Genomic DNA, 25,707 nt, shown 5'->3' on the forward strand with positions numbered 1-25,707 from the left:
CGGTGACACTTGGATTCAAAAACAACTGGATGTTTCTTTCTCTTCTTATATGCTATAGTTAATATGACAATCCTGTTTTCGGTATTGTCAACTCTGTACAGAAAAATTTCTCACGTCTTCGTGCGCAACCATTTGTCGGCAATTATCTTTTGTAACTATTTCGGATGTCATATTCTTCGTTTTTTTCTCATGGTTAGTACATCTGGACAACATAAAAATGTAACACTGTGCTAGTTTCCTGAAGGAGGGACACAGAGATGTGTGTTACTTAAACACCTATAAACACATGATTCAGTTAGATGGTGGTATCCATGACTGAAAATTTCGGGAAAGTTCTCACGCTTCCTCAAGGAAAAATTTCCAATACATCTGGCTGCCCATTCGTGTGCGTCTTTGTTCGGAATTCGCCTATATATATGTGTGTGTTTGTGTATGCTCCGCCTCGCTTCAGGGCAGTTGTATTCTAGAAAGGCTACTAAATTTCTACAGTGGAACAAAAATAGTCAAAGCGCCGCTGACAGGAAAACTACATCGATCTCATTATTGCTATCATATAATACATTGCTACCTCCAGAGGGGTGTACAAACAATGAGGAAGGAGATCGTACAGGAAGCGATACAGACCCGTCAACCAGTTCCCCAGTTAACAAGTGAGGGGGGGGGGGTTGGGTGTATTCTGTTGAACAGTTTTCTCCTTTTTTTTAATTTTTTTTTAACTCACAATGGGTATCTGTCACAGGCATAGTACAGAAGTACATTCAAGAGGATTCACTGATGGCATTTTCTACTTCTGTCGCCAGCCGATCTACAGAGACAGTAAACAATCGTCAGCTAAGAAAAAATAAATTAGTGATTGCTCTTTTCTGATGCCCTTGTTAGAACTCCTTAATACACAGGCTGGCGCATGCGGCATTCTGGTCCTTTTTGTAGCACTGCTTGCTATCATCGCATTGTAGGGTCCTTTCAACGCTCCTATATATTAGTTAAATTTATTGTGTTTTTAGTTGTTTTTATCGATTTTTATTCGTGAAATAACTTCAGAAATGCCTTGTTGTTCGGCTCCAGTGTTCCAATTCCGACAAAAAAGGTTTTAGAATGTTTAGATTTCCGGCGGAAAACGAACGACGCGAGAAGTGGATCGTGAACTCCAGGAGAGACGATTTCATACCAGGAAACGGAGCTCGCCTGTGTGAAGTGAGTTAAATTTAATTATTCTGTGTGAATTTTATTTTTTCAAAATCGTATTTGTGATAATGATTTTAAATGAGAACTATATGAAAAAATAAATCGTTTGGAGGTAGCAGACGATATTTGGCGCCATTGCTCACGTGTTGTGTTTAGATATAAAAGTTATGGTGATTTTCAATCATTTTCCCGGTTTTTTGTTCCGTTTGATTTAAGAAAAAAGATGCATAGGTACATGTTTTGACCAAGAGAACTAATTTAAATTCAAATTATTGATGAATTTATCGTGGAATGCTCACTTTCTCGGCTCTCAGTTTGGCGATTTATCGCTACTACGACTAATTACTCTTATAGTGAATTTTAACTTATTTTGTTATGTTTTGAGGCAAAATTTCATGTGATATTTCTGTGGAAAATAGAAATGTTTTAATTTTGGCATTTTCAACTAAGAGAACAAGGTGATTTCAAATCAGTTGGAAATCGGTTCTTCAATCATCCTTGCTTGCTGTAGTGAGCTCTGCTGGTTTGGCGACTTATCGCTTGCAGATTGGGAGTAATTAGCTAAAATTGTATCTTCACTGAAAATCAAATTTAATGGGATTAAAAATTAATGTGATACACGTCGTATTTCAATTGATTTCATTTTCTGTCCCCCATAATTCTTTTAACAGACTACAAAATTGTGATTGGTATCATTAGTTTGTGTTACTGGATTGGTGAGCACTCTCTCTTTCCTGCAAGGCACATGCAGTGACTACTTTGCAAATTAATTACAAAGAATTAATTTAATCTTACTATTTTAAAATTAATTGCATGTTTAGCTTAAATCATTATCTTGCTTGGAAAAAGGTTTTTAAATTTTTTCACTCGCACTACATGCATGAGTTTTGAAACAAATACCTCGTGGATTAAATTTTGCCCATGCAAAAACTGGTTTTTTCTTCTTTCTCAAGAATAATACATTCCAATTTCTTTGGAGTTTCAAGAAAGTATGATGGAAAGTAATTTTTTCAAATTCGGAATTTAAAATTTCTATTTTTTTTAAATTTTAGACATTTTTATAATTTTTCTTAAATTTAAACATTTTTAAAATTTTCAATGAATCTCAAAAATTCTATCTATATCCCTATAATAGCTTAGTAAGTGTGAAAAATTGCATAACAATGTCAAATCATTCGCCAGTAATCACTTTGAGAAAAACGCATTTAAGTATTGTGAAGCAGAAATGTTGAAATTTTTTTCTCAGACCCAACACCATACAGACACATGAAAATAACTTCAATGTTCAATAACGTACTGTTTTTTTTATATTGCTATCTTACTTTTATTTATCCCTTTAATGCTTTGAAAAGCCTGTCGCTTCAAACACTTGATGCTCAGCAAATTAAAAAAAGCCATAGATTAAAAAACTGATGAGGTAAAAATTCAATTGAATTTATTTTGCAGTCTGTTATCTATTTAATATGTTCTGAGAGTAATATTTGAGGCAAATTAGCAATTACTATGAGAAAGATAAAAAAATAGAAATTGACATTATAACCGTCAAAACGCATTATAAATGTTAATATTTTTTTACATTGACATTGGCATGAACAGATTTTCTGGTAAGTGTGATACAAAAGATGCGTAATAATTACTTTTTTTAAATGAGTATTAAGCTCAATAATGTGTGCATAATTTTCAGTAGACGAAGTTTTGTCAACTGTCACCACCATATCTCATTGCATAGATATGCAATTGCGAAACACGTTATAATGATAGCAAGAAAAACCTTTTTGAAAATCAGTTTTTTTTTTTTCATTCACTACCTATACACTTATTTCTGATGTCCGTTATCACTAGAGCCCGGATTATATGCAAATGCATATGTGCATATGCTTTTGCATATTTTGACCTTTTTTAGCATTAATGCATATAAATGCATAAAATCAAAGAATTTTCAGTATAAGTGCATATTTTGAAGGTTTATTTAACTCACTCAATTTTTTTTTATAATTTTTCAAATATTGTTCATATAAATAATATATTGTTCAAATAAATATTTTTATAATATCGATTTTTTTCCCGCAGGTGAAATTTAGTGAATTAATACATATTTATAAAGTATTTTATGAATATTAGCCGTTTTATTGTCGTGTTAAATTTTTTTAGAAATTTAGAAATAGTGTCAAAATTTTTTGTTACTGGTATTTTCGTTATTGAGCAACTACAACGAACTAAAAGTAGAAAAGATGCATTTTAAAAACACATCTGCTTTTTTTTGCATGGTAATTTTTTTAATGCATATTTTCTCATTTTTTGTACATACTTCGGAATTTTTGACTTTTTCAAGATTTCTAGTGCATATTCTGGAGTATTTAATGCATATTTTGGGATTTTCAGTGTATATTTTGGCATTTTAAGTGCATATTTTTGTAGTTTTAAGTGCATATTTTTGTAGTTTTAAGTGCATATTTTTGCATTTTTCAGTGCATATTTGCATATTTTTAGAGCATATTTTGCCACTATTTTAGTGCATATAATCCGGGCTCTAGTTATCACAAATTCACAACAAATCACACAAAACACGTCAATATAAATTTTGTGCTGCCTCCATTGTTTTAAGTGGTATTATTATAATTATTTATTCATCTGTGGAATTTTCCCCATTTCATGAAAATGGTTTTAAGTTCATTGACCAGATTGTAAGCACACCGATAATACTTATATATACTAAAGATAAAGATATGAACTGTTGCATCCTATCTTTCTAGTATGTGGAATACATCTCCATTGATATTTTTCCTTTATCACACAACCTTGGTTATGTTCCCAAAACTCTGTTCATACCATTTAGATGTACTGCTAATTTGATTAATTAAAAGATAATTTCGTTGAACAAGAAACAAATAACCATGCATGAAAAAAATTATGGAAGTAATAATAAACTGGTAATGTGTAAAACAAAAGTACACAATAGATTCAATGATATACGAAATATAAAATGTAAACAAACAAAAAAAATGTAAGTCAGGGTTTGACAAATCAAGAGGGGAAAAAATTAATGCCAGTCAAACTTCTTAGGAGCCAAGGGTGATCTTAATCTCAAATAAAATGGTAATGAATAATGTTTTTTTTTTTTTCAACTTTCTATATCTTTTTCCTACTTTTAAGAGACACATGCTGCCTTGAAATTAAAAGACTCAAATTTACTTATCACATGATTTACTTTATAAAATCTGTAATGGCATTACATCACCATGGCGCCCTGGTGGGATTTGTCAAGTCCTGCTACAAGTAACTGTAATTATTAACATTACTGTAATTGAAGAAAATACTTTAAGGATAGGTATTAAGAATTCCATGAGTGTCCAGTATTTAGAGATTAATTATGATGGTTAATGAAGATTTTAATTCCTATTCTGAGAAATTGGGGCAGAATTTTTCATCTTTGGAAAACAGATGTGTATCCCTTAAAAGGAATTTTGACTGTTTTGGACGTTAATATTTGTACCATATTAATCACTTAAAAATATGTATGTTATGCTGTTTTATCATTCTTATGTGTGATGCAATATGCACTTACCTGACATTACTTTGAATTAAGGTATAAAAAAAGGCTGTGTGGTAATTTTTCGTTATTGTCCCTTTTTAAATTAGGTACATTTTGAAGAAAACCAGTATGAGTTGAAAAGGCAAGATGGCTGTAAGAAATTAAAGCAAACTGCTGTGCCGACCTTGTTCCAGGTTCCTAATCCACCGAAACTTCTTACTCCTCAACGGAAGAAGAATATAGGCCTTCCAAAAGTTCTGAGTGATGATTATGTATGTGATATTCTCAAATAACCTTATTTTCTCAATTGTCATTATAAAGCCAGAAAATACTGAAAGCCAGAAAATCGTCATTGCTTATTTGTTTACTTTTTAGATGAGGAGAGAAAGCTTGGTTCGGAGGATACTAGCTACAGACAAATATATTTATTAAAAGGAATCAATGTGTGTATTTTATTGGTGATTATTAGAGCCCGGATTATATGCACTAAAAAAGTGGCAAAATATGTAAATATGCACTTAAAACTACAAAAATATGCACTTAAAACTACAAAAATATGCACTTAAAACTACAAAAATATGCACTTAAAACTACAAAAATATGCACTTAAAACTACAAAAATATGCACTTAAAACTACAAAAATATGCACTTAAAACTACAAAAATATGCACTTAAAATGCCAAAATATACACTGAAAATCCCAAAATATGCATTAAATACTCCAGAATATGCACTAGAAATCTTGAAAAAGTCAAAAATTCCGAAGTATGTACAAAAAATGAGAAAATATGCATTAAAAAAAATTACCATGCAAAAAAAAGCAGATGTGTTTTTAAAATGCTACTTTTTTTCTAAATTTCTACTTTTAGTTCGTTGTAGTTGCTCAATAACGAAAATACCAGTAACAAAAAATTTCGACACTATTTCTAAATTTCTAAAAAAATTTAACACGACAATAAAACGGCTAATATTCGTAAAATACTTTATAAATATGTATTAATTCACTAAATTTCACCTGCGGGAAAAAAATCGATATTATAAAAATATTTATTTGAACAATATATTATTTATATGAACAATATTTATTTGAAAAATTATAAAAAAAAATTGAGTGAGTTAAATAAACCTTCAAAATATGCACTTATACTGAGAATTCTTTGATTTTATGCATTTATATGCATTAATGCTAAAAAAGGTCAAAATATGCAAAAGCATATGCACTTGCATATAATCCGGGCTCTAGTGATTATCTATCCTAATGTGGTGTTTTTATACATTTATTAGGATTTTAAGATTAGCTTATTATTGGCCCATGGCTGCAACTGGGCCCCCCCCCCAGTTGCAGCATGTGGGTCTGGTGCCCCAGGCGCTGGACCAGAAGGGGTGCAGAATTCACCCTTTAACTGTTTCTACATGCAAGGGGGTTCCAAAATTCTGGCTTGCCCGGGGGACAAAGTATTTTGTTGCGCCCCTGTATTGACCTATTACTAGGGTCAAAGATAACGAAATATGGGTATTTATCATGTACGCGTAGACTATTTTTTTGCCATAATTGTAATTTTCAATTTTCAGTAGAATTTTTATCTTGGCTCTCTTAAAGTATTGCTTTTGAATATATATATATATTTCCAGATTAATTGCTGTTGGGTCACACAGTTTCAAGAAAAACTATATTTCTGTTATTTAAGCATATTTTTTTTGTAATTCCCAAAGTTTACTGGTACTCTAAAGCAGCGGAATAATTGATTACATGGTGTAGAAAAATATGTGAAATTGTGAATGATATTTGTAAAATCTTGCTTTCATCAGTTATGTACATTATGTTTCAATATTTTTTTAATAAATAAATTTATTCACTCATTGAGCTCATCAATTTACATTATTGAACCTGAATTTACTGAAGAAAATTCTGATAAAATAAATGCTCCTAAAATATTTAAGAATTTTTTTACTAAATTTCCAATATCTAGAGGCAGTAGTTTATCAAATCCTTAACTTCACACAATCATTTAATATCCAGAAGAAATTTTCTTAATGTAATCTAAATTGACTATATATATTTTTGTATGCCACTTTTACCCTGAAATTAAGGATCGGGGTAAGGGATATATAGGAATATTTTATTTTCACTAAAAACCTGAAAAAAAGTTAAGAATTTTTTTTTTTTTTGCTATATACTTTTGTGTTTAAGATTAATTACTTGATCGTCATAACACGAACTGTTACGAATTCAACCTGTTGTTTACCAATAATTTTGTGACTAATCATAATTTCGTGAAACGTGGTTTATTTCCCATAGTAAATCTGTACCCGGAAATTCCTCGTTTCTCCCACAAATTGAATTTTCCATACGCTTTTGCCAAGCATTTTTAGCGCGCGGGGAATTCTGTTAGGTTGCTATGCCAGATTTACCGACGCGATTTTTTTTCCCCTCTGTTTGGCGGTCATTTCCGAAGCGACGATTTCGTGCAGCAACCCTTCGGCGAGGACCAGAATGCCTGATGGTTCCGCTCGTATATGAAGGCGTCTTAGCCCTTGTTAGAAGTACGTGTTTTGTTGTCCTCAATGGTTAATCCTGCCTAAGACGCCTTCATATACATCATATGTATTAAGGAGTTCTAATCCTGCCTATTGCGACCCAACGCTTTTCTTTGATCTTGTCCCAAAGCGATTTGCCTTGTCCTATCTACCCGCGAAAGCTGGTTGTCTGGAATAACTATACTATATGGTCATACAGGACCCCTAACTAGGCTGGGGCAACTAGGGCATTGCACCAGGGCCACATGCCTAATTGGGCGCCACAAAATAATGTACATTTATTTTGCATAATAATAATCCTTTCCAAGGGCCCCCAGAAAAAGTGTGCCCTGGGGGCCCCGAAAAGGCACGCTATGGTCCTGTGTTCATAGAAAAAGAATTTTCTCGCTAAACATGGAAAGGAAACCTATCAATGTATAATTTTTTCTTTGTTGAATTAATTTTCAATTTGAAATCTGTGAAAACGGATGACCGAGAGAGAGGCTGGAAAAGATTTCTCGTCCAAAGATCTCGTTGTAAAGTCATAACTATTAACATCATCAGACATACATTGCACTATAAACATGCCCCCCCCCACCCCGCTCAACGGTGGGACTAACCAACACCTTCTAGAGCAAGCTGCTTTAGAAGGTATTGGATTAACAGGGCTCCAGTGTGGGGGGACGATTCCCCCCCCCTATCATTTTTTGTTTTTTACACGAAAAATTCACTATATCCACCAAAGGCCCCAGCCTGAGGCCCTGATGCAGGATAGGGGATGCCTATAACATCTCTTTTATAGTCCTTGCCAACAAAATTAGTGAAATGGGATTACTCGTTATCAAGTTATCGCAGCTTCCGTTCATTTTTATTTGGTCCCCGAGTGACGTTATACCGAGGACTGACTATTTATGATTTATTGAATTTTAAATAGATACATTTTGCGGCACTTACATACCGATATTGTGCATGCATTTCACTATTTATAAAGGGGTGGCCAACCTGCTTCCTTAGGTAATTGAAGATTAATTTTTACTTTTTAAATTTAAGAAATTCTTTTCAATTTGTGAGCGATATTTTTTTTATGAATGAATGAGTGTTGTAGCCAACTTGTAGGCTATCTCCCCCTCCCCCCCCCTCACCGATAATGTGCAGTAGGCCATCTTTGCAATGACCTAATTGATAACTTTTTATTGAATTAGTTTTAGTTTCGTTTCTCATCTTCGAAATTCCCAACCAGATGGGTAGAAAACGTTGAAGGGGCGGGGATATCACATACCTCATTGGCGTTGCTGTCACTGCCTTTTCAGTCACCTCATCAATAAAAATTATACAGTTTGTACAATTTTTATTGATACACATGCACAATTTAGATTAGGATGTTCAGTTTTCCTACTCAAAAATTCAAAAAAAAATTCTAATTTTCTTTCCTAAATGAGCATTCTTACGAAAACGAAGAGCCAATCAAATTATATTAGTGGAGGGTGCAAATCTGTTCCACAAAACAAGGGTTATGGTGTTGACTACACTCTTTAGGAAGACGTTGGCTGAGGTGTTGGGCAACATTTAAAATTTCCATGAGTGCCGCGAACGTAAATAGTTCAGGAATCCCTTAGTTATAAAGATAATATTTTGTATTCATTGTTAAAATGTAGTGGTGACTTAACGAATGGGCCAATAAAGCCCGGTCGAGGGGTTGGTCTTGGACTTTTAAAAATTATCATTTATTTTTCATTTCCTTTTTTAAAATAAATATTATAATTCACTTGTCGTTTATTTGATTCTATGTTCTACCACCACCCAAATTTTGTTGTAAAGGGGCTTGAAAAATGTTTCGGCATCGGTCCTCAAGATCTGTTATGAATGGGCATTTAGAATGTGCTTTTTTCCCCAATATTTTTCAAAAAAACATTGGGGGGGCGGGCCTAAAAGTTATTGGTCCTCCCGCATATACGGGACTCAAGCGTGTACGAAGGAGAGGGAGAATGCATTGCACAATGGTTTTTTTCAGTAATTACTGGGGAGGCTCAGTCCCCTTACAAAATTTATTGCGGCGGGGGGAGGGGCTCAAATGGCCTCAGCCTCTAGGTTCTGGCACCTATTCTTTATAGAGTGTAATTCATTTCGGTTTCAATATCATTGCTTCCCAATTTTCAACCTCCCCCTCCCCCCCCCCCACCATGCATCTTTGGGCTTATTTTCATGTCGGCGCCATGGCCGTCCTCCAGTCGCAGTGAACAAAAGAAGAGACACTCAGTTTTTGCCACAGGCAAAGAAGAAAGAGCCCCCTCAACACCTCAAAGAATCTTCCTCTCAGCCGTGCCTTCTGGCAGTAAGGATTGGAACCGATGGAGGGTGCAATTGGGGATTGAATGGCAGGGAAGAAATGAGATAAACGTATTGTCATGGAACAAGAAAGCCAAAGACCATCCAGATTTTTTAAAAGAACTAAAATTTTGAGCAGATTGTTTCCATTAACTAATTCATAATTAGGACAACTTTTGGTTAAAAAAAATTTTTTCATCATTGCAAAATGAATAAGCCATATTCATACGAATTTTTGGGGGGGCTGAGCCGCGTCTTCAAAAATGTTGGGGGGGCTCGGGCCCATGGGCCGTATAGAAGTTTACGCCTATGCATGGGGCCCCTTCTGCAGTTAATTTATAGTGTAGAAAAAAAAGATAAGGATTTAGTCCTAGGCCGCCAAGTTGGAGCCCTGTCAGCCCTACCCCCTGAAGGTCATGCCCCTCCCTGACAACTTATCCAAATAATTCCTAACTAAAAACCCTTTTTTTTCGGACTTTCATCTCAGATTTTGCGCCTCTCTAGACGGGTGGAACTAGAGCTCGCTGTTGGGAGGGGCAATTTTACAAATTGTTGCGTATGTAGTGACCATAAGTCCCATATGTTCCGGGACAGTTCTCATTTTGTTTCTCCATCCCGATTTTCCCATTTCTTAGTCGAAGTTTTCTTGAATTTGTTATTTAATGAAAGATGTTGATACAGATAATTTTTAACGAATTGATTGAATGCAATATTATCATACAGAAGTTATAGACTATACGAAAATTTCATGAATGATAATTCATTGCATTCAGGGCAATATTGCATACTTCGCTCGATGGGGAGAGGATCGGGATGATCATTACCCCCTCCCCTTTCCCCATAGATCCGCGCCTCCTTCCAGACCCGACAGAAAACATTTTCTTTGATTTTTTTTTTGGCCAATGGAATTTTGTTTTACCCATTCAGTGTTTCTGTGACTATGTGCTATAGCATTTTGGTTCCCTCACAAAGAATTTGTTCCAGAATAGTCAAATAAAAGCAAAGGAAAATTCGGCTTCTTACTTCTTCGGTCCCTGGAGTATTAGAAACACCTTTGAAAAAAAATTTCTTAATGAAAATAACCTTGTTATACACACACATCATTTTTACAGGATAAGTGATGATGGCTCACAAAAATAAGTGCTGTTCCAAGGATTAAATTATCTGGTATTATTAAGAATGGTAAAATGATTCTGGAAAAAAAAAGAAAGGGAAAAAAATTTCTACTTCAAAAGGCGTACGGTCACAAGCATTTTTCACGGTAAACAATGGTGTGCAGCTTTCTTATGGAAAAAAATCAGGTTTATCTCATGGTCCATTTCACTGAAGCCCTGTCGGCCTCCTGCCAGGGTTACCATTAGGGGCGGCATTGGAGGCTTCGTACCAGGGCAGCAGGTAAGCTCGAGCTGCCGCTGATTGTAATGCTTCATTCCCTGCCACTATAGCGATATTTTATCGATTTAAGCATTAATTGACAACTTTGTGTACCTTTGCAGGCCATTTTATAAGAAATTGAAACTGGTGGGTCACTTTGAAGAAAAGGCATTTAACAATGTACAGGAATCAATCATTGACGAAAAAACAATAGGTCATTACCCACGAGTGAACTTTTTCTTCTCTACTAGTGGGACAAGTTAACCCACCAGTTTAACGTGTTTAAAGAAGGCTGTACCTTTGGCACAATATTTTGTTGAGAACTGGCACGATTTCCCTTGTTTTTTAAATATGGTTATGTACATGTAACTAAAATTCAGAGATAAAGTAATGCAGTCTGCACTCATTATAACAACTCCTGTCGTTCTACGGGAAACAGATGTTTTATTGGGAGGTTTTTATATCAAAAACTTGAAAAAAAAAGAACTTTTGAAGGAAGTTGTAAATTTACATGAAAAAAAATTGTATCTTTCTTTTTGTTGCCATTTTTTATAATGCAAAAAGTTGAAATGAAAATGTGTCAGATAAGAAAATAATAAAATGGTAATAAATTGCATATACAGGGTCTTTATAATTAAAGTTTCACTTTGAAATGGCCATAAAAGGAAAAATACTGGACAAAATGTTATCAAACTTGGTAATAGTTTACAGGAGCCAAGTTGTTTATGTTATCACCATAAACAATGGCAACAAACAATTTGGAGGAATTGAAAATGTGATACACCGACATGTTTGTAACATTCCTCCTGATATGCTAAGAGCTACTGTTGAGAATGCAGTAATGTGATTTAACTAGCTTTCAGAAAATGGTGGATGCCACATTGAACACCCTTTATAACACGTTTTAGAGAAACGATTGAAAACATTTTAAACATATGTCTTATTTTGTTTAACAATATTGCATACAGCGTCATTCCTCGATGGCAGTGAGTTTCAAACTTTTTTTTGCGGAAAATTGAATCCCATGACCTCCTGTGAACTATTACCAAGTTTGATAAGATTTTGTCCAGTAGTTTCCTTTCATGGCCATTTCAAAGTGGAACTTTAATTATAAAAAGACCCTGCATATAGACCCATTTACATACATACAAATTTAAAGCCCAAGGGTATTGCTTTCGGTACTGTCTTAACCTTCTCAACGGCAATTACGAGATATCTCACCTAATGTAATAATTTGCATTTTGGTGACCCCAAGATACGTCGCTTCCCTACAACCCACCTGATTCGGTAATAAATAGCTCAAAAATATCATGTATTTTTTTCCTTCTCGAGTATGTTTTCTATCCCCAACCTGTTGATCAACAAACAGTCAATGAAGTCAGCTTTTGTTCTCATTTTGAGAAGAGAAAGAGAGACAGTGTGTTGAAATATACTTTTCCCCTCTTTCCTTTAGAGCAGCGATTCTCAACCTTTTTTGACTCGCGCGGAGCCCTTTCAAGTAAAAAAATTCTATGCTGCAGCCCCGTAGACCAATTTTTTATCTATTCATCACAGATACTGACTTAGTTATAAATATTTTTAAATAGTAAAAATATATATTTTTTAAATTTTATTGATTCTTTTTAGTTTCCTCGAGCAGCTGCGGCGCCACTGGAGAGTGCACAAGGAGCCCCAAGGGCTCCGCGGAGCACCGGTTGAGAACCGCTGCTTTAGAGTAATATAGAAATATGTGTACAGTATGAATAATAGAAAAAGACTGAGAATAATAAACCAAGGAAGAGAAAATTACTCTGAGTTGGAAGCACTATCACTTATATAAAATCAGAAAAAGTTGCCTTCTTGAAAAAAAAAGTGACATTTTACAGAGGGTTTTGTTATTTCCACTGTTCTAGTTAGGCTGGATGCACACTGGCTAGATAAGACAACTTTAGACAAGCGTAGTAATTTTTGTTCACATTGATTTGTATGATGCAATGTTTCAATTTGACTTCTGACTAACCGGTGTGCATTGCACCATACATATCAATGTGAACAACAATGACTAGTCTTGTCTAGCCGTGTCTAACCAGTGTGCCCTGTCTTATATTGCAGATCAGTGAAATTTATAAAACCACAGAAAACATTAAGGCATGGGGGCCACCTGGATATTGCTGGGAGGCCTTCATGATGACATCTGGTTACAATTTTCTAGAGAAGTATTAAAATTGGTATAGGGAGTCTCAGAAAAATTACTTTTCCTGGGGTGAACTATCTCTGCTGTCCTTAGCAACTACCAGTCAGAGGACCGAAGGGCCGCTTCAACTACTAGTAGTTGAGAGGAACCATGGGGAACTGCGAACTACCGGTCCTTAAGTTCACGTGACGTGAAATAGTTAGACGGGGAGAAAATTTTTGGTTTCGAGAGTAACAGACGTCTAACCAATCGGGATGCCGTTTTAAGCCTACGACTACTAATAATTATTTAACCATCATTTTTTCACAGTGGTAGTGGCAGCAATTTCATGTTTACAACTGATTGTAAACAAACTTTTTCCCGAGGGATTTCTTTTCTCGCCATAAATTTTTGTCACCCGTGCTTTGAAACATTTTTTTACTCTTATATCGCTAGCTAGTTTAGTTGTTTTGTAAATCAGGACGTGACATTTTTCATATATTTTGTGGATTTTTTTTAGAATAAGATTCAGTACATAATAATAGTAAAAATATTTTTCTTGTCTGAGCTCATCGACCCCACACTTGAAATCTTTCCAAGAACCCATGCTTTTGGATACTTGAAGGAACGAGTATCTGGGCCCCCCAGCTGCATAGAACTGGGTCTCGCATTAATGGAAACAAAATTTTAAAAAAAATTCACAAAAAATCATTCTAAATTACGGTGGGCGGAACCCCACCCTAGGGCTCTGCTGAATACTATTTGTAATATTGAGTGCCACTTGAAGATTAATTCGTTAAATGATTTTTTTGTTATACATTTTATTGCTTTCAAATGACTTTGTTGAAACAATGAATTGCAAATTCTTTTTGGAGCTACTAAATTTTAAATTATTGACAATTTATAATTAAAGGATAATTAACTGCCTTGCAGCTTATTGTAGTTCTGTATTTCAAGCTGTGCCTCAGTCGTAAAAAATATTATCAGAACATGATTTTTTATGAATGAGCACTTACCTGTTAGTGCAAGCGATAATATTTTAAACGAATTAAAATATTAAGCAACTTCAATATTTTAAAAATATATATACATCTATATTTAAGATGTTTTACCAATCTATGTGTTTCATACTTAAGCTTCAAACAAATAACTTCACCTGATAACTCATTTGACCGTATACTTTATTTCAGTTGGTTATTGATAGAAACATGAATTAAACATTGATATATAAAATAAACACAAATCACAGAACTTGCACACGATTTGTCATACAAAAACATTTTATTTCAAACATATGTCCATAGAGAGATATCATAATCATAATTTATTTGTTGCTTATCAGAAATCACTATTTCACAAACATAAAAATTATTCCGGGTGTTCATTAATTTTTGTTGGCATCTTCAAATGTTGATTTACCTGAAATTAGAATGAGAGGAAGGAAAAAACCTTTTATTATGATTATCAATCTTCAAATATGATATACATTTTATTTTGAATTATAACACAATCTTTAGTTGCATAAGTACACATAAACTGTGCACAATAGCACTTTGTCGACATTGAGGCGACTTGACACCATTTTATGACAGTAGGAACCAAAATGAATCAACAGTGTTTTGCAAGGGAGGCCTGACATTGAACACAGATGCACTTGTTCATATCTAGATGTATTTATTTGCCTAGGGCTTGACAAATCCCACGAGCCAAGTCGCCATGGCATAAAAAAAATTTACATTGCCACCTAAAATTTTTTATGCATGATCACAAATTTTTTGGAATTTATGTCTGTATCTTCTAACATTGGGAAGGTCATCAAGTGTCGGAAAAGTAGAATAATTTTTTATTTTGCACTATTTCTCTTAAAAATATGCTTGGCTGCCAAGAAATTTGGCTAACGCCTGAAATGTTTTTTTAATTTTTCAAGTCCTTTTTCTACCCTAAAATTTTGGTCGCAGACACATGAAGTAAAAAGCTGTTTGGCAGGCAGCTTATTTTGTTTTTCTCTCTACTTTTAGCTTCGCTCTAAAACACATCCTTAGTAGTCTCTTGTAGATCAGGGAACACTCCCTCTCTCTCTCATTTATATTAACATAGAAATTTTACAGTGTCATATCACATCGCTGTAGTTAAAAGGTATGATATTATTTGTTGTCAAGGGCATTGATTGTTTTATTATTTCCATTCACAAAATTTGCTCATTGGTGAATATGATTATAACTTTTTCAAAGAATTAATATCATAGTTTTTCAGTTAGCAAAAATTTTCAAGGTTTTTTTTAATGTTCTCCCTTTCATTTATATAAAGTTAAACCTTGTTATATAGCGCCAGCCCCACTTAGCACCACAAATTTCCAGTGAACAAATATTCCATACATGGACTATAATGTAAAAAAACCCATTTTAGCACGAACATGTTATAATGCTATAATGTTATAATTTTTTTTTTTAGAATTCTAATTAACAAACAGAACAGTATCGGTTAAAAATTTACAAAATCTCTCAAAATAAAAAAAAAGACGATATAATACAGTGGTTCCCGACCCCTGTGGTCCGCGAACCCATGGTCTCAGTGAAAATTGATAGTCGCCATGTTTTCGACCACAGATTGCCAACAGAAGATGATTTTGCTCTAAGTGCTCCACTGAGACAAGAGCAATAAAGGCATCCAGTTCTTCATGAGAAAGGCTCCAATCATGTTTCCAGCATTCTTTTAGCCTCACACAGACGTGTGCATTAGGGTAGAACAAAATTTTTTTTTCCAAAATTTCCATTGCAATAGAATTTAAAATATGCCGTTATGTGAAGAAATGCCATTCCTAATTTTTTCCCCCCAAAATTCAAACTTCTTGAGGTTCCTCATCGCCCCTAAAGTTTTAAGCACTTGTGAAATTCTGTAACATGACACTGCGAAGGAGGCTTTCCTATTCCCCTGAACACGTGATTCGTTCACTGACCTTGATGTTTTTCCCATGTTTTCAGTTTTAATTTGCAATCTTACCCCTTAAATGAGAGGGTGTATAGCAGTCAAAATGACGACCAGAAGCTTTTATCGTTGTGACATTTTAGGAAATCCTAAAGAGTTGGATTCTCTGATCTTGCCCACCTATGGCGATGTTATGCTTTGTTATTTGCTGACTCAACACAATGTCAAGGCACAACAATCAAGAAAAGATCCAGCTATTGCAGACATTCTTGAAATTATCGTGCCAAAGATAGTAAATATATGGAAAACTACTTCAATTCCTTCAGTTTCTCACCAATGGATATGCAAAATTTTCAGACTTCTACTGTAAATGCAAGAATCTTCAAAAAAATATGAAAGCAAGGAAAGATTCTCAAACTTTCAAGTTGAACTTGAAATCTTTTCAGTGCGAGGCACGGAAATTGTTCAACGGCGCAAATGTGATTTTGAAGACTGTAAGTGTGACAAGTTGAGAAAGGTCCCAAATTTAGAGCGAGATTTCTTGCAAGATCAAAGACGTACACGCAAGATGGCCATTGGTTGAGTAGATGTCCTAACAACGAAGAAATTGAAAAACAATGAACAAAGGAAAATGGAAATGGTATCCCATTTGAAGTCATCTCAAGAAGAAATGGTGGAAACTAGTTCATCAACCACTGAAAACTCATCTATATCCAACGATTGAGAAAAGTGATCTATATGAGCCAAAACACAGTTTACCGTTGAAGTTAGCATTTTCATCTACCAATACTGAAGCTGGTCCATCAATCGGTGCCGAAGCAAGTACTTCATTTGCTTTTGAAGTTCTACCATCACCCTCTCAGTTGAGAACTAAATTGCCAAATGTTGCTCTTGCTTGTGACAGAACTGGTGTCTCTGATCGATCAGCTGGAATTATTGTGAATGCTGTGCTAGAAGATGTTGTCATATTTGGCTTCTCTTTCATCAATAACTCAATAGACTAGATGAAAATAAGGTGTGAAAGAGCATCACAGAGAGTTCTTTTGCAAGAAAAAATATGCGAGGAATATATTTTGATGGTCGAAAAGACAAAACCTTAGCTAATATCAAAGGTGGTGATTCTTTCCATAGAAGAACCATATCTGAAGAACACATAACTATATTGCAGGAACCCATTTCAATTTTTCTCGGTCAAACAACTCCAAGAAGCAGTAGAGCAAGGTCATCAATCCTTGACTTTTTGAAGCAAGATTTTGATACGAAAGAATTGATGGCGATCGGATGCGACAGAACTGTTACCAATACTGGTTATAAAAATGGTGTTATCAGATTAATAGAGAAAGAAATAGACCATCCCTTGCAATGGCTTATTTGTCTTTTTCACTTCAATGAGTTACCTCTAAGGCATCTTGTGAAGCATCTAGATGGATGTTCCATCAGTCCACATAGGCTTCAAGGTGATATCTGAAAAAGTTTGGAAAAGTGTGAAAGATTACCTATTGTGAAATTTAAACCAATTTCTAATAATCTTCAGATAATGGACTGTGACAACAGTGATTTAAGTGCAGATCAGAGATATCTTGTGAAACTAGTTCAGGCAATAGAAATGGGTGATTTACGTGCTTCGTTATCACACCGTGATCCAGGTAAACTTTCGCATGCTAGGTGGCTAATGACAACTAATGCTATTTCACGGTTATACTCTGCAACAGGAAGCCCAGTGAAAATCTCGGCATTTTGACTGAGTACATAACGAAAGTCTACACACCAATGTGGTTCAACATTAAGATAAAGTCATCGTGTGCTGATAGAGCAAGACATTTTTTCAATTTAGTGGAGTTATCCAGGTTTTTACCTGACAAAATATTATGCATCATTGACCCAGTTATTCAAAGGCACGCTTTCTACGCCCACCCAGAGAATTTATTGCTGCCTCATTACTCTCGGATGAGAATCTCATTTACGAAGAACTGGGAATCAAGAGAATTCTGAAAATTAGAAATGAAGGATTATCAGAAGCAGAAATCCATACATTCTATGTTCCGAAAATAAACTTTTTCTGCTAAGCACTATTTGGAACTAATTGCATGGGATCAAGTGCGAGTGACTGAACCACCTATTATTAAAAATCAGGAAATGGACCCACAAAAATTATCTGAACCTGCTTTTCCATCTATACCGAATTTTACGTGTCACACACAAGCAGTTGGACTGTGCGTATGACTCGACTTGTAACAGAAGCATCTCTTGCTGTATCAACAACCGAAAGTCGTGAAGGCTTCATTCAAGCCAGAATAAAATCAAAGAGTACTCTTCCATCGTTTGGAAAAAAAAAGCGGACTATTTCACAAAAAAGTGAAATGTGATAAGAGGAAGCAATAGAGGCATTCTCCTGACACCTATGCCGTCAAACTATGGTTTTTTGTTTTTTAATTTGGGACATGGTTATAGTTTTGTTCCCCCCCCCCCAAAAAGGGTTTTTCTTCTTCTCCCTCTATCAATCACTATATTCGGAGTGACTGAAAAATTCTCCTTTCAACTGCCATGACAACTGCAATGCTACATATTTGCTTGTCAGTTATTACTTATATAGAGAACTCTTAACTTGTAAGTATTTTTCTGGGTTTATATATATATATATATATATATATATATATATATATATATATATTCAGTTTTGCCTCATGTTCTGAATAACTTTTAAACTAAGTGTTTTTCTTTTTTTAGAGAATGCTTTTTAAAAATCATCAACTTTGTTTATGTTTAAAAAAAGTTTTATAATGTGTACTTAGAAAAGTCTTTTTGCTCGACCTTTAGGGTCTGTGAGGAACCTCAAGATATTAAAATATTTTCCTAGATTTTGGTATAATGTCTTAAAACCTTGAAAGGCATCTTTTGAATACTAAGGCAACATCAATTTCTAAAAAAAGTGAAAAAACACCCTTTTTCGTTCCACCCTAGTGTGCATACGTGGATATTTTTCAAAATTTGCTCATTGAAGAAGAGTCTCCAAACGCAGTTGTCATCTTGTATTTCTCTTTCAGCATAATAAGATGGATTTGGTGAATGCATCAAAATGTTCTGACGCCAACCAGTGGAAGGAGCAAAAATATCTTCAACAGTCCACTCAGTTTGACCATCTTGCCCCAAAAGCCAGGTTGAAAGTGTTCAGAATCATCGGGGATATAGACATGTCATTTACGACCTCAACATCCATGAGATTGACCTTGTCTTCCTTTCATAATCGTGCATGCTGCTAAGTGGCTGTTTTTATTGACAGCATTCAGAGTATCATCTAAAAAAAAGTTACTTGAAAATCGGGTGGAAAGAAAAGAAAGAGAGAGAGAGAAGAAATGCTCAGCCACTCACAGGAAAAAAAATCTGAGACAAAACAATTTTCACACTTTATCAACAATTTTCATATAAATTTTGAAAATTGTATTTTTTTTTTTTAAATCCGAGAGGGTTGCTCTTGAACCCCTGCCACTCAAACTAATACCCATGAAACGGTGCAAAATAGAATAGCAAGTAAGAATTTAAAAAAATAATGATCTAAAAATGCTTCAAATGGAGGGCATAATCAAAAAGGAGGGCAAATTCTCTCAACCAAGATTTGTGGTGAATCCAGTGCAATAAATGCCCAAACATTTTATCTTGGTCATCACAGCTAGTTTCATTGGAAATTTCGTCTGAAGAAGAGTCCCTTTTATTTTGCATAATAAATTCATCTTCGTGGCTTTCTGCATTTTACTCTTCTGTATCTTCCTCTACATCAGAAACGTCTTTGGATATATTATTGAGAGAGTTTCAAGGATTTATTGGCATTCGATTTCCTGACTATTGGCCATGATTACCCTTTCGCTTTCACACTGAGATTGAAGATCGGAAAACTGTAAATGAGTTGAACGAAAAGACGGAGGATCCCATGTCAAAACACAGCGATCAGCGTGGAAGAACTGTTGAACCACCGGCAACCATGTTACTACTTTTTATACAATTTTATTGTGTACAGAAAGACACTCCCACGTGGTCTCTCCATCTGAACGTTCTTGGGCACATACTGAAAATGCATACGAAATACTGTCTCGCAGTGACATGTAAACACATGCTTTTTTTTAATGTAGAAATAAATGTATAAAATCGTAAGCTGTGACAATAGCATAAACATTTTAAGGCCTGTGGATGACAATATTGAAGGAGTTCCTCTGCATGACATCCACAAGGGTGGGGCTGACAGGGCCAATATGATTCTCATCATTTTTTGTTTTTTGTTGCTATAAATTCACTGTATAGGGGGCTGTGAAAGTCTGGGAGTCCGCAAAAGATCCCAGACTAGGGGTCCTGCTCCAGGATGTGAGGGCCATTGTCCACTGAAGTATAAACTAGAAATATATTTTATCAGTAAATTTATCCCCTTCCCCTCATTTACACTCCCCTTTTGAGATGGGTGTCTTTAGCTTCAAGCATGGGTGAGAGTGCATACAAAATATCTCATAGCGTTGCGCCGAACCATCTGAAAACTGAATAAGTTTCCTTGAGCTTAAAAAGTGAGCGAGATTGGAAGCAATATTATTATATATTTATGTATCTTGAAAAGAAAAGAGCATTCAGAGAGTATAAAAGTGGACAAGGTGACCTATCACTGTTTACTAATAAAAGAAAAGTGTTGAAGAAAGCGATAAAGGATAGTAAAAGAAGTTGAATCTAAGTTGGCAGATAACATTGGCTCTGGCCCTAAATCATTTTTTAGATATGTCAATAATGGATGTAAGGGGACAGTTGGCCCCTCTCGATAGGAGGGTCTAGGTTAGAGAGCAATGTAGGAATGTGTAGTGCTTTCAATGACTTTTTCGCTTCAGTTTTTAATAGAGATAATGATATTCAATGTACAAGTGTTGCATGGAGTGATAAAATCCTCAACGATATTCAAGTGGAAGACGTGGAGGTCCTAAATCTTCTAAGAAATGTATGTGCAAGCTAACCACTAGGACCAGATGATATCTATCCCAGGGTCCTCAGGAAATGCACTAATGAATTGTTAGGGCCAGTCGCACAGATACACAGGAGTAGTGTTACTGAGGGTATCGTCCCAAGGGATTGTAAACTTGCTAATGTTGTTCCGATATTTAAGAAGGGTAGTAGAGAAGCTGTGTCCAATTACAGTCCAGTGAATTTGATGAGCTCCCTCTCGAAAATTCTGGAGATTATCATCGAAAGGCAGTTTGTGAAGTGGATAGACGAGAATAATATATTGGCGGATAATCAGCATGGGTTCAGGAAGGGGAAGTCATGTGTAACTAACCTCCTTTGCTTCTATGATCACGTGACGAAGGCTTTGGGTAATGGCAAGAATGTAGATGTTGTTTACCTTGATTTCCAGAAGGCATTCGATCGGATCCAATATGGTAAACTCTTGAAGCGTTTACACGAGATGGGGGGCAACTTGCTGAATTGGATAAAATCGTGGTTAAGAGATAGGTCGAAACGAGTTATGGTTAACGGGAAATTCTCTAGTTGGACAGACATCACAAGTGGAGTTCCTCAAGGAAGTGTCCTTGGCCCCATACTTTTTTCACTTTTTATCGATAAACTCAATCAGGGTATTGATGGGATTGCTAGCGAATTCACAGATGACGTGAAGCTGATGGGGGTAATCGGGAATCATAGCGATAGGGAGTTGCTCCACAGCAACTTAAACAGGATTACAGCATGGGCAAATGAATGCAGCATGACATTTAGCATTGACAAGTGCATGGTCACTCACTTTGGTTCCAACAACCCACGGTTTTCTTACGAGTTGAATGGTGTCACTATCCCAGATGCAACTATAGGTTCACCGATTTGGGAATTCTCATTGCAAGCAGCTTAGGTTTTCTGAACATTGTTCAGCGGTGGTCAAAAAAGCAAATAAAATGCTTGTGTGTGTGGTTTGATTTTCAAAAAGGTCCCTTTGCATTCTACTAAAGTCATTATTTCGCTTTTTCGAGGCTTAGTTCATCCTGGACTGGAGTATGCTGTAAGGTTTCGGAGACCATACCTACAGAGAGACATAGACTTGGTTGAAGGGATGCAGAGAAGATGGGATGCGTGTCCTTATTGGCACACTGGGATTAAGTTATGAAGAGAGACTTCATTTTTTAAATACGTTTATATTGGTTGAGCACAGGTGTCAGTGAGATATGGTCGAAGTGTTGAAAATTTTCAACGGGATGGATAGGATGGACCATGAACTTTTAGTACACCGCCAATCGACTGCTTTTACAAGGGAACACCAGTATCGATTGGTAAGGGACAATGCGAGATTATGGTGTCGCAGGGAATTTTTCTCTAATAGAGTTGTTAATAAATGGAATAGCTTACCCTAAAGGTAGTAAATTGAAACACAATTGACACGTTTAAAAAGAAATACGATAAACATGTTGGGGTAAATCGAGAAGCTATCCATACTTAGAATAAGACAACCATAATATTCTTTATCGGCATTGTATCATGGATATATATTGTTTCTAATTTTTGTGAGTGTTTTTAATTGGGTTGCTGTAAATTTTTGTGAAATACACTGTTCAAAACAATTAGGGGAGCATGCAAAAAAAGTGAAGAAAACACGTGCGAGACAGCCACGTATTGGCATACAATGGATAGTACACGCGTATCAATGCGCAATACAGAAAAAAGACGTAAAGAAATTTGGAATTAAGCTTTAATTCTTTGAAAATATGGAAAAAACATGAAAAGATGATTTAGGGCAACAATTTGGTTACATGTAAACGATAAAAAAAAGTGCTGTTTAGACATGATGCATGAGTTTTAATAGGGCGTGTGGTCTCCTCGAACAGCTAAGATTGCTGCGCACCTGTTTGCCATGGATGCGATGAGGTTATCGATCAGACTTTGGGGAATACTGTTCCACTCCTCAAGAAGTGCAATCTGCAAGTCTCGGACAGTAACAGGCGGCCTTGGTCGCGCAGCAATGCGTCGTCCGAGCATGTCCCAAACATGCTCGATTGGATTCAGGTCAGGAGAGCACGCTGGCCATTCCATACGCTGTATTGTTTCAGCTTCAAGCATGTTCTCCACCAGACAAGCTCTATGCGGTCGGGCATTATCATCCTGGAAAACAAAGGAATCTCCAATGGCTCCAGCGTAAGGGATGACATGAGGTCGCAGTATCTCGTCTGCATACCTTCGGGCAGTCAAAGTGCCATTCCGAATGATAGGCGGTCCGTACGTCCGCCTATGCTGATTCCACCCCATACCATCCAACCAGCTCGTCTGTATTGTGACCTTTCACGAACGAATGCGGGGTTATTTCGAGTGCCCCTGTCCTTCCATACCAGAACACGTCGGGTGTCACACTCCAGACTGAATTGGGACTCGTCTGTAAACAGCACTTGGCTCCAATCATGTTGCTCCCAATCTCGATGTTCAGCAGCCCATCTTCTTTGGGCCGCATGGTGGCGTGGGGTCAACGGAATGCAGACCATTGGCCTACGTGCATAGAGCCCTCCCTCATGAAGCTGATTACGTACTGTTTGGCTGGACACCCTTCGTCCTGTTGCCAAGAGCAACCATCTTTGCAGCTGCGTAGCATTCTCTGTTCTGTTTCGACGGGCTGTTAACCGTACATACCGGTCATCAGTTGCTGTAGTGGCGCGTGGCCGACCTTGCCCTGGTCGACGTCTAACATTTCCTGTTTCTTGGAATCGATTCCACAGCCTTGCAACAACACTTCTGGCGACTCCAACAGCGTCCGCGACACTACGTTGTGTTTACCCGGATTCCAGTCTGCCTATAACACGCCATGCCATGGATTCTGGTAAATCACGTTGTTGAGACATCCTCAAGTCACCTTGTGTCAAAAAAAAAATACTGCGCAATCGAATTTCACAGTTACGGCAGTAAAACAGACGTTTCTGCAACATCCCGATTTCTGCCCTTATCTCCTTTTTCTTGTTTTTAACGTCATGAACTTTCATTTGCAGTTTTCTTCTTCTGTTTCCTGCTAGGCTTTAAATTATGGATGATTCATTTTATGTTACTTATCAGTATACATCTTTGCGTAATTTTGTTAAAACCATGTGCTCCCCTAATTGTTTTGAGCAGTGTATATGACATCCATATTTGTTATGGGCATCTTTTCTCAGCCACCTCGTTGGGCATTTTGCCTGTTGAATTGTATTTTTATTTATTTTATATATTTAGTAAACCTATTAAAGTTTTGAAAAAACTATACATTGTATGAGAAAAACTGCAACAACTACACAAATGCTGCGAGTAAAGTTCGCAATTTCAAACAGCGCTCAAAATGACCGCTCAGTAGTTCTAGGTAGAAGTTTTTCTACAAGATCAATGGAATGACTTGGAAATTTTTTTTTGCACCAAAAGATTCCTTTCGTCAAATTAAAAAAAATAACAGAGCAAAATTGCCAAATTTTGAAAAATAAAGATGTAGTGGGTGATCAAAGTTCAAAAAGCGGTCAGAATGACCGCGCGGTAGTTCTAGTGTTAAATTAGGGTTTCACTGTATTTGTTCCACTAGGGCAGTGTTTCCCAAAGTGGGCAACAATATCGCCCCCCAGGGGAAGATGGCACTATTCAAGGGGGCAATACTAGCTACAGACACGATTGGGGGGGGGGCTACGAATGAGCATAAGGGGGCGATGGGAGGACGAGAGGGAAAAATAAGTTTTCGAAAACTGGGATCCTTTTCCGAAGAAAGCCTTCGTAAATATCCGTGCCTATGGGCGAAAAAAAAACTAATATTTGCACTCAGTAGTTGTACTTGTTTCATCTGCTGTAATTGATCAATAAAGCCTTCTGTCGCAGATTTCAACACCATCTGGGAATGACTGGTTTTGCTAATGACTATTCATTATTGGAGCTATCGTTCCCCAAAAAAGTGCAGCTGGTATCGGTGTTCTGGTTTCAGGGCCCCGAGACGATTCTCGTTATTATTTTTTTTTCACCTTATAAATTCAATACAGATTGTGGCCCACCAAAGAGCCTAGCCTCGGGCAAGGCGGGGGCATGATTTTAGCATCCCTGTTCATTAACCTACGGCTATGGCTTTTTTGCATTCTGGTTTTTTTTTATTATAAAAGAACCGCTTGGGAACAGACACAAACATCAATGGTCAACAGCTTGTCACGACACCACTAGGTACCCCGACGCTCACTTTGAGGAACTGCCATAATAGAAAATTATTGTAATGTATTCGTTCAAGTTTCTGAATTACTTAAACCCAAAGATAACGTGTGGAAGTGCCAAATTATGAATTACAGATGAGCAGTCTTGAATTTTCGTGCAAAAAAGTCACATACCTAAAGTGTTTGTTACACAATGGATGGCAGGGCCATCTTAAGAGCACCATGGCCCCCCCCCCCCCGGGCCAAGTGGTTTTTCTGAGGCCCTACCACGTAAATTATAGAAAATTTCAACCAAATCTCACTTTTGTGAGGCTCGAGTAGGACCATGCGTTAAGACGGCACTGAAGGATGGACCTCCATTTCATGGTTCAAACATGCATATCAGCTTCAGCCACCTCGTTGGACAATTTGCCTCTTGGAGCCTTTGTGTTTCTATATGTAATTTCAATGGTGTCCGAAAAGAAATGAATGTTATGCGGAAGAAATGTTTGTTGAATCCACACCGTAAGTACAATAATGTATTTTTTTTCATCAAAATTTTGATGTTACT

At 36.2% G+C, this 25,707-nt stretch overlaps 2 protein-coding genes across 3 annotated transcripts in view; one reads left to right on the forward strand and one right to left on the reverse strand.

Moving 5' to 3' along the window:
- Positions 1 to 768: 768 nt before the first annotated feature.
- LOC149080266 (THAP domain-containing protein 5-like) lies at positions 769 to 5,314 on the forward strand. The gene is made up of 3 exons (XM_089239382.1): positions 769 to 1,194; positions 4,825 to 4,989; positions 5,093 to 5,314. The coding sequence occupies exons 1-3, from the start codon at positions 1,096 to 1,098 to the stop codon at positions 5,147 to 5,149; spliced, it is 321 nt and encodes a 106-aa protein (XP_089095508.1). The 5' UTR covers positions 769 to 1,095; the 3' UTR covers positions 5,150 to 5,314.
- Positions 5,315 to 14,357: 9,043 nt separating this feature from the next.
- Positions 14,358 to 25,707, reverse strand: part of LOC149080267 (microtubule-associated protein 1 light chain 3 beta-like) — a 51,387-nt gene continuing 40,037 nt past the window's right edge. The window contains exons 7-8 of one of the 2 annotated variants that reach the window (XM_089239383.1): positions 17,409 to 17,475; positions 14,358 to 14,505 (exon numbers count right to left, since the gene is read on the reverse strand). The gene's annotated coding sequence lies outside the window, so the exon portion shown is untranslated. The remainder of the gene's footprint in view (positions 14,506 to 17,408; positions 17,476 to 25,707) is intronic. The other variant, XM_089239384.1, reaches the window with a different exon arrangement.

The sequence above is a fragment of the Pholcus phalangioides genome, unplaced genomic scaffold (assembly GCF_987345545.1).
Source record: "Pholcus phalangioides strain wild (caught in Gottingen) unplaced genomic scaffold, Ppha-v1.0 ptg000011l_1, whole genome shotgun sequence".
NCBI classification, from domain to species: domain Eukaryota; kingdom Metazoa; phylum Arthropoda; class Arachnida; order Araneae; family Pholcidae; genus Pholcus; species Pholcus phalangioides.